Source organism: Fringilla coelebs (assembly GCF_963513975.1).
Source record: "Fringilla coelebs genome assembly, chromosome: 32".
NCBI classification, from domain to species: Eukaryota; Metazoa; Chordata; class Aves; order Passeriformes; family Fringillidae; genus Fringilla; species Fringilla coelebs.
In genome coordinates, this window is record NC_140058.1 from 210,094 (window position 1) to 224,968 (window position 14,875).

The window sequence follows — 14,875 nt, forward strand, 5'->3', positions numbered from 1 at the left end:
TGTGCCCCCCCGTGCCCCCCCCCGTGCTGTACCTGTGCCCCCCCCGGTGCCGTACCTGTCCCGTACCTGTGCCCCCCCGTGCCCCCCCCGTGCCGTACCTGTGCCGGTGGCGCTGCCCGACACCTTGAGCATCTGCGAGGCCATGAAGTTCACCTGGGTGTTGTAGGTGGCCTGGACGCTGCGCTTGATGCGCAGCATCTCCCGGATGGTGTCCTCGTTACCATGGCGGATCTCAAACTCCTTCCAGGTCTGCCAGAAACTGCCCGTGATCTGGGACAGACAGACAGAGGGACAGAAGGACAGGGTCAGCATCTCAGACTACCGCCAGAAACTGCCCGTGATCTGGGACAGACAGACGGACACAAGGACAGGGTCAGCATCTCAAACTACTGCCAGAAACTGCCCCTGATCTGGGACAGACGGACGGACAGACAGACAGGGTCAGCATCTCAGACTACTGCCAGAAACTGCCCCTGATCTGGGACAGACGGACGGACAGACGGACACAAAGACAGGGTCAGCATCTCAAACTCCTTCCAGGTCTGCCAGAAACTGCCCGTGATCTGGGACAGACGGACACATGGACACACAGACAGGGTCAGCATCTCAAACTCCCGCCAGAAACTGCCTGTGATCTGGGACAGACGGACACACAGACAGACAGACAGACAGGGTCAGCATCTCAAACCCCTGCCAGGTCTGCCAGAAACTGCCCGTGATCTGGGACAGACGGACACATGGACACACAGACAGGGTCAGCATCTCAAACTACTGCCAGAAACTGCCCGTGATCTGGGACAGACGGACGGACAGACAGACGGACACAAGGACAGGGTCAGCATCTCAGACTCCTTCCAGGTCTGCCAGAAACTGCCCGTGATCTAGGACAGACGGACGGACAGACACATGGACAGGGTCAGCATCTCAAACTCCCGCCAGGGACTGCCCGTGATCTGGGACAGACGGACAGAGGGACACACAGACAGACAGGGTCAGCATCTCAAACTCCTGCCAGGTCTGCCAGAAACTGCCCATGATCTAGGACACATGGACAGATGGACAGAGGGACACACGGACAGAGGGACAGGGTCAGCATCTCAGACTCCTGCCAGAAACTGCCCGTGATCTGGGACAGACAGACACACGGACACACAGACAGACAAGGTCAGCATCTCAAACTACTGCCAGAAATTGCCTGTGATCTGGGACAGACGGACACACGGACAGTGTGAGGGACATGGGGACAGTGCGGGGACAGCCTGGGGACACTCCTGTGCCAGGTGCCACCTCGGCCAAGGGTCACAGACCTGCGAGCAGCCGGTGACACCAGTGTCCCCAGTGCTCCCAGTGTCCCCAGTGCCCCCCAGTGCCCCCAGTGTCCCCCAGTGTCCCCCAGTGCTCCCAGTGCCCCCAGTGCCCCCAGTGCCCCCCAGTGCCCCCAGTGTCCCCAGTGCCCCCCAGTGTCCCCAGTGTCCCCAGTGCTCCCAGTGTCCCCAGTGCCCCCCAGTGCCCCCAGTGCCCCCAGTGTCCCCCAGTGTCCCCCAGTGCTCCCAGTGCCCCCAGTGTCCCCAGTGCCCCCCAGTGTCCCCAGTGCCCCCAGTGCCCCCAGTGTCCCCCAGTGCCCCCAGTGTCCCCAGTGCCCCCAGTCCCCCCCACTGTCCCCAGTGTCCCCAGTGTCCCCAGTGTCACCAGTGCCCCCAGTGTCACCAGTGCCCCCCAGTGCTCCCAGTGTCCCCAGTCCCTCCCAGTCCCTCCCAGTCCCTCCCAGTGCTCCCAGTCTCACCCGGGGGTCGCAGATCTGTGAGCAGTAGGTGTCCCCAGTCCATCCCAGTGTCCCCAGTGTCCCCAGTCCCCCCCAGTCCCTCCCAGTGTCCCCAGTCTCACCCGGGGGTCGCAGATCTGCGAGCAGTAGGTGTCCCCAGTGTCCCCAGTCCCCCCAGTCTCTCCCAGTCCCTCCCAGTGTCCCCAGTCTCACCCGGGGGTTGCAGACCTATGAGCAGTCGGTGTCCCCAGTGTCCCCAGTGTCCCCAGTCCCCCCAGTCCCCCCAGTTTCCCCAGTGCCCCCAGTCTCACCCGGGGGTCGCAGATCTGCGAGCAGTAGGTGTAGATGGCGCGGGCCCGATCCACCTCGCCCAGCTTGCACTCCATGTCAGCGAAGCGCAGGCACAGCTCCCGCGCCGCGTCATCACCCAGCACCTGGGACAGGGACAGGGACACCTGGGACACCTGGGACACCTGGGGACACCTGGGACAGGCTGTGCCACCTGGGACCGGCTGTACACACTGTGCCACCTGTGTACACCTGGGACACCTGGGACCGCCTGTGCCACCTGTGTCCAGCTGTACACACCTGTGCTACCTGTGCCACCTGGGACCGGCTGTGCCACCTGTGTCCTCCTGTGCCACCTGTGCTACCTGGAACCAGCTGTACACACCTGTGCCACCTGTGTACACCTGTGCCACCTGGGACTGGCTGTGCCACCTGGGACCACCTGTGCCACCTGTGTCACCTGTGCTACCTGGGACCGGCTGCACACACCTGTGCCACCCGTGCCACCTGTGTCCTCCTGTGCCACCTGGGACCAGCTGTGCCCACCTGTGCCACCTGGGACTGGCTGTGCCACCTGTACCCTCCTGTGCCACCTGGGACCAGCTGTACCACCTGTACCCTCCTGTGCCACCTGTGCCCAGCTCTACCACCTGTACCCTCCTGTGCCACCTGGGACCAGCTGTACACACCTGTGCCACCTGTACCCTCCTGTGCCACCTGGGACTGCCTGTGCCACCTGGGACCGGCTGTGCCACCTGTGCCCAGCTGTACACACCTGTGTCCACCTATAGCCTCCTGTGCCACCTGTACACACCTGTGTCACCTGTGTCCACCTGTGCCACCTGGGACCAGCTGTGCCCACCTGTGCCTCCCAGTGCCCACCTGTGCCACCTGGGACTGGCTGTGTCCACCTGTGCCACCTGGGACTGGCTGTGTCCACCTGTGCCTCCCAGTGCCCACCTGGGACTGGCTGTGCCCAGCTGTGCCCAGCTGTACACACCTGTGCCACCTGTGCCCAGCTGTACACACCTGTGTCCACCTATAGCCTCCTGTGCCACCTGTACACACCTGTGTCCACCTGGGACCAGCTGTGCCCACCTGGGACCAGCTGTGCCCACCTGTACCCTCCTGTGCCACCTGGGACTGGCTGTGCCCACCTGTGACCCCAGTGCCCACCTGTGCCACCTGGGACTGCCTGTGCCACCTGGGACTGGCTGTGCCCACCTGTGCCCACCTGTACACACCTGTGCCACCTGTACCCTCCTGTGCCACCTGGGACCGCCTGTGCCCACCTGTGCCTCCCAGTGTCCACCTATGCCCAGCTGTGCTCACCTGTGCCTCCCAGTGCTCACCTGTGCCTCCCAGTGTCCACCTGTGCCACCTGGGACCAGCTGTGCCACCTGGGACCAACTGTACACACCTGTACCACCTGTGTCCACCTGTACCCTCCTGTGCCACCTGGGACCAGCTGCGCCCACCTGTGGCACTTGGGACCAGCGGTACACACCTGTGCCACCTGGGATCAACTGTACACACCTGTGCCCAGTGCCCACCTGTGCCACCTGGGACGTCCTGTGCCACCTGTACCCAGCTGTACCACCTGTGCCTCCCAGTGCCCACCTGTGCTACCTGGGACCAGCTGTGCCACCTGGGACTGGCTGTGCCCACCTGGGACCGCCAGTACACACCTGTGTACCCAGTGCCACCTGGGACACCTGTGCCCAGCTGTACACACCTGTGCCACCTGTACCCTCCTGTGCCCACCTGAGACCAGCTGTGCCCACCTGTGCCTCCCAGTGCCCACCTGTATCCCCTTGTACTCACCTGTGCCCAACCCATTGGCTCTCTGGTAACTCCTCAGTGCCCCCCCAGGTACCCCACAGCCCTGCAGTGTGCCCAGGTGTGCCCAGGTGTGCCCAGGTGTGCCAGGTGTGCCCGGTGTGCCCAGGTGTGCCCAGGTGTGCCCCGGTGGGTACCTCGATGGCTCTCTGGTAGATGGGGCGGGTGTGGGTGACCCCGAAGAGCTCGGCCGCCCTCCGGATGTAGATGTGGAACCCAGCCCCAGGTGTGCCCAGGTGTGCCCAGGTGTGCCCAGGTGTGCCAGGTGTGCCCAGGTGTGTACCTCGATGGCTCTCTGGTAGATGGGGCGGGTGTGGGTGACCCCGAAGAGCTCGGCTGCCCTCCGGATGTAGATGTGGAACCCAGCCCCAGGTGTGCCAGGTGTGCCCAGGTGTGCCCAGGTGTGCCCAGGTGGGTACCTCGATGGCTCTCTGGTAGATGGGGCGCGTGTGGGTGACCCCGAAGAGCTCGGCCGCCCTCCGGATGTAGATGTGGAACCCAGCCCCAGGTGTGCCAGGTGTGCCCAGGTGTGCCCAGGTGTGCCCAGGTGGGTACCTCGATGGCTCTCTGGTAGATGGGGCGCGTGTGGGTGACCCCGAAGAGCTCGGCCGCCCTCCGGATGTAGATGTGGAACCCAGCCCCAGGTGTGCCCAGGTGTGCCAGGTGTGCCCAGGTGGGTACCTCGATGGCTCTCTGGTAGATGGGGCGGGTGTGGGTGACCCCGAAGAGCTCGGCTGCCCTCCGGATGTAGATGTGGAACCCAGCCCCAGGTGTGCCAGGTGTGCCCAGGTGTGCCAGGTGTGCCCAGGTGTGCCCAGGTGTGTACCTCGATGGCTCTCTGGTAGATGGGGCGGGTGTGGGTGACCCCGAAGAGCTCGGCTGCCCTCCGGATGTAGATGTGGAACCCAGCCCCAGGTGTGCCAGGTGTGCCCAGGTGTGCCCAGGTGTGCCAGGTGTGCCCAGGTGGGTACCTCGATGGCTCTCTGGTAGATGGGGCGCGTGTGGGTGACCCCGAAGAGCTCGGCCGCCCTCCGGATGTAGATGTGGAACATGTCGCGCTGCTGCTCGGGCGGCACCGCCCGCGTGCCGCGCTCGTACACGGCCATGGCCCGGCGCGCCAGCCCGAACTGCTCCTCCAGGCGGGCGTAGAGCAGGTAGATGGCTGGGGACAGACAGGGACAGACAGGGACAGACAGGGGGACAGGGACAGACAGGGACAGACAGGGACAGGGACAGACAGGGGGACAGGGACAGGGACAGAGAGGGACAGGGACAGGGTGAGGGGACAGGGACAGACAGGGGACAGGGACAGATAGGGGGACAGGGACAGACAGGGGGACAGGGGACAGGGACAGACGGGGGACAGGGACAGGGTGAGGGGACAAGGACAGGGGAACAGGGACAGGGACAGATGGGGACAAGGACAGACAGGGGGATAGGGACAGGGTGAGGGGACAGGGACATGGGGACACAGACAGGGACATGGACAGGGACAGACAGGGGACAGAGACAGATGGGGACAGGGACAGACAGGGGACAGGGACAGACAGGGGGATAGGGACAGGGTGAGGGGACAGGGACATGGGGACAGACAAGGGACAGAGACAGGGAACAGAGACAGGGGACAGGGATAGGGTGAGGGAACAGGGACAGGGGTGAGGGACAGTGAGGGGACAGGGACATGGGGACACACAGGGGACAGTCAGGAGACAGGGAGGGGACAGGAACAGGGAGACAAGGACAGGGACAGGGAGGGGACAGTGAGGGGACAGACAGGGACAAGGACACTTGTCCTGGCATCCCCTGGTCCCCTCCACCTGCCATGTCCCCAGTGTCCCCTGCATCCCCAATGTCCCTCCATGTCCCCAATGTCCCCAGTGCCCCCAGTGTCCCCAATATCCACAATGTCCCCATATCCCCCAATGTCCCTCCATGTCCCCAATGGCCCCAGTATCCCCAATGTCCCCCCAATGTCCCCCATGTCCCCAACATCCACAATGTCCCCAGTGCACCCAATGTCCCTCCATGTCCCCAATGCCCCCAATGTCCCCATATCCCCCAATGTCCCCAACATCCACAATGTCCCCAGTGCACCCAATGTCCCTCCATGTCCCCAATGTCCCCAGTGCACCCAATGTCCCTCCACATCCCCAATGTCCCCAGTGCACCCAATGTCCCTCCATGTCCCCAATGTCCCCAGTGCACCCAATGTCCCTCCACATCCCCAATGCCCCCAGTGTCCCCAAGATCCCCAATGTCCCCATATCCCCCAACATCCACAATGTCCCCAGTGCCCCCAATGTCCCTCCATGTCCCCAATGCCCCCAGGATCCCCAATGTCCCCCCATGACCCCACTGTCCCCCATGTCCTCCAACATCCCCAATGTCCCCATATCCCCCAATGTCCCCCCATGTCCCCAGTATCCCCAATGTCCCTCCATGTCCCCAATGCCCTCAGTGTCCCCAAGATCCCCAATGTCCCCATGTCTCCCAATGTCCCTGTATCCCCCAATGCCCCAGGGTCCCCAATGTCCCCATACCCCCCAATGTCCCCATATCCCCCAATGTCCCCCCATGACCCCACTGCCCCATGTCCCCCAACATCCCCCATGTCCCCCCCGTGTCCCCAAAGCCCTCCCTGTCCCCTGTCCCTACTCTTGGCGTGCTGGGGGGGGCACCCGTCCAGCGCCTGCTCGAAGAGGTCCCGGGCCCGCTCCAGCTTCCGGCCGCCGTACCTGGCCACGAACTTGGACAGGTACGTGAGCCACAGGTCCCCCACGTGCGGCCAGCGGAACAGCGCGATGCCGCGCTCGTAGGCCTGCGGGGACACGGGGACATTGGGGACATTGGGGACATCAGCATGGGGACATTGGGGACAATGGCATGGGGACACAGCATCACCACGGGAACAGCGCGATGCTGCGCTTGTAGGCCTGTGGGGACATTGGGGACATCAGCATGGGGACATTGGGGACATTGGCACGGGGACACAGCATCACCACCGGAACAGCGCGATGCCGCGCTCGTAGGCTTGCGGGGACATTGGGGACAGCAGCATGGGGACACTGGGGACATCGGTGTGGGGACAGTGACATGGGGGACACAGCATCACCACCAGAATAGCTCCATGCTGCGCTCGTAGGCCTGTGGGGACATCAGCACGGGGACATTGGGGACATCGGTGTGGGGACACAGCATCACCACGGGAACAGCGCGATGCCGCGCTCGTAGGCCTGCGGGGACATTGGGGACATCAGCATGGGGACATTGGGGACATCAGCATGGGGACACAGTGACACTGGGGACATCAGCATGGGGACAGTGACATGGCAGTGCCACCACTGGAACAGCGTGATGCTGCGCTCGTAGGCCTGCGGGGACATGGGGACATGGGGACATTGGGGACATCAGCATGTGATGCCATGCTCGTAGGCCTGCGGGGACATGGGGACATCAGCATGGGGACATTGGGGACACTGGCATGGGGACAGTGACGTGGCAGTGCCACCACTGGAACAGCGCGATGCTGCACTCGAAGGCCTGTGGGGACACAGGGACATGGGGACATCAGCATGGGGACATTGGGGACACCAGCATGGGGACAGAGCATCAACACCGGAACAGTGCGATGCCGCGCTCATAGGCCTGTGGGGACACGGGGATATTGGGGACATCAGTGTGGGGACACAGTGACATTGGGGACACAGTGTCACCACTGGAACAGCGCCATGCTGTGCTCATAGGCCTGTGGGGACATGGGGACATCAGCATGGGCACACTGGGGACATTGGGGACACCAGCATGGGGACACAGCATCAACACCAGAACAGCACAATGCCGCGCTCGTAGGCCTGCGGGGACACGGGGACATCAGCATGGGGACATCAGCATGGGGACGGTGACATGGCAGTGCCACCACTGGAACAGCGCGATGCCACGCTCGCAGGCCTGTGGGGACATGGGGACACTGGGGACACCAGCATGGGGACACTGGGGACAGTGACATTGGGGACACAGCGTTACCACTGGAACAGCGCCATGTGGCGTTCATAGGCCTAGAGGGACATGAGGACATCAGCATGGGGACACGGCGTCACCTCCAAAACAGCGCAGGGGACATGGGGACGTTGGCATGGGGACACTGGCACGGGGGTGTCACCACCAGAACAGCGCAGGGGACATGGGGACATTGGCACGGGGGTGTCACCACCAGAACAGCGCAGGGGACATGGGGACATTGGCACGGGGGTGTCACCACCAGAACAGCGCAGGGGACATGGGGACATTGGCACGGGGGTGTCACCACCAGAACAGCGCAGGGGACATGGGGACATTGGCACGGGGGTGTCACCACCAGAACAGCGTGATGCCCTGGCTGTGCGCCCATGGGGACACCCTTGTGAGGCACGGGGTCACTGGGGTGTCCCCAACGCCCTCCCGGGGTGTCCCACCCAACCCCTCCAGCCACGGGCTGTCCCCAACCCCTCTCAGTGTCCCCAACATCTCTGGCTGTCCCCAAGCCCTCTCAGTGTCCCCAACCTCTCTGGCTGTCCCCAAGCCCTCTCAGTGTCCCCAACCTCTCTGGCTGTCCCCAACCCCTCTCAGTGTCCCCAACCCCTCTGGCTGTCCCCAACCCCTCTCAGTGTCCCCAACCCCTCTGGCTGTCCCCATCTCCTCTCAGTGTCCCCAACCCCTCCAGGCTGTCCCCATCTCCTCTCTGTGTCCCCAACACCTCTGGCTGTCCCCATGTCCTCTCTCAGTGTCCCCAGCCCCTCTCTGGCTGTCCCCATCTCCTCTCAGTGTCCCCAACCCCTCTCTGGCTGTCCCCATCTTGTCCCTCAGTGTCCCCAACCCCTCTCTGGCTGTCCCCATGTCCTTTCTGTGTCCCCAACCCCTCCCTGGCTGTCCCCAGCCCCTCCCCTGGGTGTCCCCATCCCCCTGCTGTGCTGGCCTGTCCCTGCAGTGTCCCCAGGTGTCCCAGGATGGTTCCAGCTGTCCCCAGGTGTCCCAGGTGTCCCTGCAGTGTCCCCAGCTGTCCTGGTGTCCCCTTGAAGCTGTCCCCAGCTGTCTCAGCTGCCCTCAGCTCCCCCACGTGTCCCCAGTGTCCTGGTGTCACCTTGAAGCTGTCCCCAGGTATCCCCAGCTGTCCCCAGTGTCCCTGCAGTGTCCCCAGCTCCCCCAGGTGTCCCTGCAGTGTCCCTGCAGTGTCCCCAGCTGTCCCTATCTGTCCCCAGCTGTCCCTACAGTGTCCCCAGGTGTCCCTGCAGTGTCCCCAGTGTCACCTTGAAGCTGTCCTCGAAGCGGCCGTGCTCCTCCAGCTGTCCCTGCAGTGTCCCCAGCTGTCCCTATCTGTCTCTATCTGTCCCCAGGTGTCCCTGCAGTGTCCCCAGGTGTCCCCAGTGTCACCTTGAAGCTGTCCTCGAAGCAGCCGTGCTCCTCCAGCCCCCCCTGCAGTGTCCCCAGCTGTCCCTATCTGTCCCTATCTGTCCCCAGCTGTCCCTGCAGTGTCCCCAGCTGTCCCTGCAGTGTCCCCAATGTCACCTTGAAGCTGTCCTCGAAGTGGCCGTGCTCCTCCAGCACCCCCTGCAATGTCCCTGCAGTGTCCCCAGCTGTCCCTATCTGTCTCTATCTGTCCCCAGTGTCCCCAGTGTCACCTTGAAGCTGTCCTCGAAGCGGCCGTGCTCCTCCAGCACCCCCTGCAATGTCCCTGCAGTGTCCCCAGCTGTCCCTGCAGTGTACCCCAGGTGTCCCTGGCTGTCCCCAGTGTCCCCAGTGTCACCTTGAAGCTGTCCTCGAAGCGGCCGTGCTCCTCCAGCTCCCCCTGCAATGTCCCTGCAGTGTCCCCAGTAATCCCTATCTGTCCCTATCTGTCCCTATCTGTCCCTGCAGTGCCCCCAGCTGTCCCCAGCTGTCCCCAGTGTCACCTTGAAGCTGTCCTCGAAGCGGCCGTGCTCCTCCAGCTCCCTCTGCAGTGTCCCCAGCTGTCCCTATCTGTCTCTATCTGTCCCCAGCTGTCCCTGCAGTGTCCCCAGCAGTCCCTATCTGTCTCTATCTGTCCCCAGCTGTCCCTGCAGTGTCCCTGCAGTGTCCCCAGGTGTCCCCGGTGTCACCTTGAAGCTGTCCTCGAAGCGGTCGTGCTCCTCCAGCTGTCCCTGCAGTGTCCCCCAGCTGTCCCTATCTGTCCCTATCTGTCCCCAGCTCCCCCTGCAGTGTACCCCAGGTGTCCCTGTCTGTCCCTATCTGTCCCTGCAGTGTACCCCAGCTGTCCCCAGTGTCCCCAGCTGTCCCCAGTGTCACCTTGAAGCTGTCCTCGAAGCGGTCGTGCTCCTCCAGCTGTCCCTGCAGTGTCCCCCAGCTGTCCCTATCTGTCCCTATCTGTCCCCAGCTCCCCCTGCAGTGTACCCCAGGTGTCCCTGTCTGTCCCTATCTGTCCCTGCAGTGTACCCCAGCTGTCCCCAGTGTCCCCAGCTGTCCCCAGTGTCACCTTGAAGCTGTCCTCGAAGCGGCCGTGCTCCTCCAGCTCCCCCTGCAATGTCCCTGCAGTGTCCCCAGTAATCCCTATCTGTCCCTATCTGTCTCTATCTGTCCCCAGCTGTCCCCAGCTGTCCCCAGTGTCCCCAGTGTCACCTTGAAGCTGTCCTCGAAGCGGCCGTGCTCCTCCAGCTGTCCCTATCTGTCCCTATCTGTCCCTGCAGTGCCCCCAGCTGTCCCCAGTGTCCCTGCAGTGTCCCCAGTGTCACCTTGAAGCTGTCCTCGAAGCGGCCGTGCTCCTCCAGCTGTCCCTATCTGTCTCTATCTGTCTCTATCTGTCTCTATCTGTCTCTATCTGTCCCTATCTGTCCCTATCTGTCCCCAGTGTCCCCAGTGTCCCCAGTGTCACCTTGAAGCTGTCCTCGAAGCGGCCGTGCTCCTCCAGCAGCAGGGCGTAGTTGATGACGATCTGGGGGGTGGCGATGCGCAGGTCCAGGATGCGCTCGTACACACTGCGGGTGGACTGGGACACGGGGACAGAGGGGACAGCAGGGGACACGGGGGACAGCAGGGGGGACACAGGGGACAGCAGAGGACACAAGGGAACAGCAGGGGACACGGGGACACCAGGGGACAGAGGGGACAGCAGGGGACAGCAGGGGACACGGGGGACAGCAGGGGACAGAGGGAACAGTGGGGACACGGGGGACAGCAGGGGACAGCAGGGGGACATGGGGGACACAGGGGACACGGGGACAGCAGGGGACATGGGGGACACCAGGGGACAGAGGGAACACGGGGGACAGAGGGGAGAGCAGGGGACAGAGGAGACAGCAGGGGACAGAGAGACACAGGGGACAGCAGGGGACACAGGGGACACCAGGGGACAGAGGGGACACCAGGGGACACCAGGGGACAGGGACAAAGGGGACAGCAGGGGACAGCAGGGGACAGGGATGGGGACAGTGACAGAGGGGACATGGGGATAGGGACACCAGCGGACAGGGACACAGGGACATGGGGGACAGGGACAGAGATAGGGACAGGGACAGTGACAGAGGGGACAGTGACATGGGGGACATGGGGACACAGACAGGCAGACAGAGGGACACCAGGGGGACACCAGGGGACAGAGGGGACAGGGACATGGGGACACCAGGGTGACACGGGGACACCGGGGGGACATGGGGACAGGGGCAGGGATGGGGACAGGGAGAGAGGGGACAGGGGACAGAGGGGACAGGGACACAGGAACAGGGACAGAGGGGACAGGGACACAAGGACAGGGGACAGCAAGGTCACAGCCACGCCCATCCCCCCCCCGGACACGGGGTGACAGCACTGTCCGTGGGGGGATGGGCACACGATGTCCCACAGCACCCCCACCCCCAGCAGTGTCCCCAGGTGTCCCCGAGGCCACCCCAGTGTGCCCCACCCCCAGCGCGGTATCCCCAGGTGTCCCCTGAGGCCACCCAGGTGTGCCCCACCCGCTGTCCCCCCATGCCCCCCCCGATGTCCCCAGGTGTCCCCTACATCAACCCAGGTGTCCCCCAGCTGTCCCCAGGTGTGCCCAGGTGTGTCCCCATGTCCCCAGGTGTGTGCCCAGGTGTGTCCCCATGTCCCCAGGTGTGTCCCCATGTCCCCAGGTTTGTCCCCAGGTGTGCTCACCTGGAAGGTGCCCAGGCTCTCCTCCAGGTCGGCCAGCATGGCCCACACCCATCCCTGTGTGTCCCCAGGTGTGTCCCCAGGTGTGTCCCCAGGTGTGTGCCCAGGTGTGTGTCCCTGTCCCCAGCTGTGCCCAGGTGTGTCCCCAGGTGTGCCCAGGTGTGTCCCCAGGTGTGTGCTCACCTGGAAGGTGCCCAGGCTCTCCTCCAGGTCGGCCAGCATGGCCCACACCCATCCCTGTGTGTCCCTGTGTCCCCAGGTGTGTGTGTCCCTGCCCAGGTGTGTGCCCAGGTGTGTGCCCAGGTGTGTCCCCATGTCCCCAGGTGTATCCCCAGGTGTGCCCTCACCTGGAAGGTGCCCAGGCTCTCCTCCAGGTCGGCCAGCATGGCCCACACCCGTCCCTGTGTGTCCCCAGGTGTGTGTCCCTGTCCCCAGGTGTGCCCAGGTGTGTGCCCAGGTGTGTCCCCATGTCCCCAGGTGTGTGCCCAGGTGTGTGCCCAGGTGTGTGCCCAGGTGTGCCCAGGTGTGCTCACCTGGAAGGTGCCCAGGCTCTCCTCCAGGTCGGCCAGCATGGCCCACACCCGCAGGTTTTTGTAGAGCCGGTTCTGCACGGGCTCCGAGCTGTCGAAGTACTCGGCACGGCGGGAGGGCAGAGCCGTGGCTTTCTGGGGGAAAAAACGGGGAAAACGGTGAAAACGGGGGAAAACCGGGAAAAACGGGGAAAATGGGGAAAAACGGGGAAAAACCAGGGAAAATCAGGGAAAATGAGGGAAAACGGGGAAAACGGTGAAAACCGGAAAAACGGGAAAAACCGGGGAAAAGGGTGAAAACGGGGAAAACGGGGAATAACGGGGAAAAATGGGGGGGAATGGGGGAAAATGGGGAAAAACCGGGAAAATGGGGGATGGGGGGAAATGGGGAAAAATAGGGAAAACGGGGAAAATGGGGAAAAACGGGAAAAACCAGGGAAAATGGGGAAATGAGGAAAAACAGGGAAAAACCGGGGAAAACGGTGAAAACGGGGAAAATGGGGAAAATGGGGAAAAACGGGAGAATGGGGGATGGGGGAAAATGGGGGAAAACCAGGAAAAACCGGGGAAAACGGGGAAATGGGGAAAAACGGGGAAAACCCGGGGAAAACGGGGGAAATGGGGAAGAACGGGGGAGAATGGAGGAAAATGAGGAAAACGGGGAAAAACCAGGGAAAAACGGGGAAATGGGGGAAAAACGGGGAAGAACCGGGGAAAACGGTGAAAATGGGGAAATGGGGAAAAACCGGGGAAAAACCGGGGAAAAAACGGGGAAAACGGTGAAAACGGGGAAAAACGGGGGAAAACCGGGAAAAAACGGGAAAAACCGGGAAATGGGGAAAACGGGGAAAATGGGGAAGAACGGGGGGGAATGGGGGAAAATGGGGAAAACCGGGAAAAACCGGGGAAATAAGTGAAAATGGGGAAAAACCGGGAAAACGGGGGGATGGGGAAAACGGGGAAAAATGGGGGGATGGGGAAAAACGGGGAAAACGGGGAAAAACCGGGGAAAATGGGAAAAAACCAGGGAAAAACGGGGAAAAACTGGGGAAAACGGTGAAAATAGGGGAAAACGGGGGGGAATGGGGGAAAATGCGGAAAACCGGGAAAAACTGGGGAAATAAGTGAAAACGGGGAAAAACCGGGAAAACGGGGGGATGGGGAAAAACGGGGAAAATAGGGGAAAACAGGGAAAAACTGGGGAACACGGTGAAAACGGGGAAAATGGGGAAAAACGGGGGAAAACCAGGAAAACGGGGAAATGGGGAAAAAACGGGGAAAAATGGGGGAATGGGGAAAATGGGGAAATAGGGAAAAATGGGGGAAAATGGGGAAAAACAGGGGAATGGGGGAAAATGGGGGGAAATGGGGAAAAAAGGGGGAAATGGGGAAAAATGGGGAAACAGGGGAAACGGGAAACAGGGGAAAATGGGGAAAATGAGGAAATGGGGAAAAATGGGGGGGAAATGGGGAAGAAAGAGGGAAATGGGGGAAAATGGGGAATGGGGGAAAACGGGGAAATAGGGAAAAATGGGGCAAAATGGGGGGAAATAGGGAAAAATGGGGAAAATGGGGAAAAACAGGGGAATGGGGGAAAATGGGGGGAAATGGGGAAAAAAGGGTGAAATGGGGAAAAACGAGGAAACAGGGGAAACAGGGGAAAATGGGGAAAAATGGGGAAAACGGGGAAAACGGGGGAAAAACGGGGAAAAACTGGGGAAAATGGGGAAATGGGGAAAACGGGGGGACATGGGGAAGAAAGAGGGAAATGGGGGAAAATGGGGAATGGGGGAAAACGGGGAAATGGGGGGAAATGGGGAAAAACCAGGGAAAATGGTGAAAACGGGGAAAAACAGGGAAATGGGGAAAAACAGGGAATGGGGGGAAATGGGGAAAATGGGGAAATGGGGAAAAACAGGGGGAAATGGAGGAAAATGGGGAAAATTTGGGAAATGGGGGAAAACTGGGAAATGGTGAAGATGAGGAAAAGCAGGAGGAAATAGGGTAAAATGGAAAAATGGGGGGAAAATTGGGAAATGGGGAAAAATGGGGGGAAATGGGGAAAAATGGGGAAATGGGGGGAAATGGGGAATGGGGAAAAAAGGGGGAAAAAGGGGAAATGGGGGGAATGGGGAAAATGGGGAGAAATGGTGAAGATGAGGGGGGACATTGGGAAATGGGGGAAAATGGTGGAAAATGGGGAAAAATGGGGGGGAAATGGTGAAAATGGGGAAATGAAGAAAAAAAGGGGGGAAAAGGGGGAAAATGGGGAAATGGGGGGCTAAAATTATAAAAATGGGGGAAAATGGGGGGAAAAGGG

At 61.9% G+C, this 14,875-nt stretch overlaps 1 protein-coding gene across 2 annotated transcripts in view; it reads right to left on the reverse strand.

Moving 5' to 3' along the window:
- The window catches only part of XAB2 (XPA binding protein 2), a 46,509-nt gene that overhangs the window by 5,480 nt on the left and 26,154 nt on the right, over positions 1 to 14,875 (reverse strand). For both annotated transcript variants that reach the window (XM_084223938.1, XM_084223937.1), the window contains 6 exons: positions 12,559 to 12,690; positions 10,770 to 10,883; positions 6,545 to 6,707; positions 4,861 to 5,051; positions 2,074 to 2,196; positions 99 to 270 (listed from right to left, as the gene is read on the reverse strand). In XM_084223938.1, the coding sequence (XP_084080064.1) occupies positions 99 to 270; positions 2,074 to 2,196; positions 4,861 to 5,051; positions 6,545 to 6,707; positions 10,770 to 10,883; positions 12,559 to 12,690 (895 nt within the window). The remainder of the gene's footprint in view (positions 1 to 98; positions 271 to 2,073; positions 2,197 to 4,860; positions 5,052 to 6,544; positions 6,708 to 10,769; positions 10,884 to 12,558; positions 12,691 to 14,875) is intronic.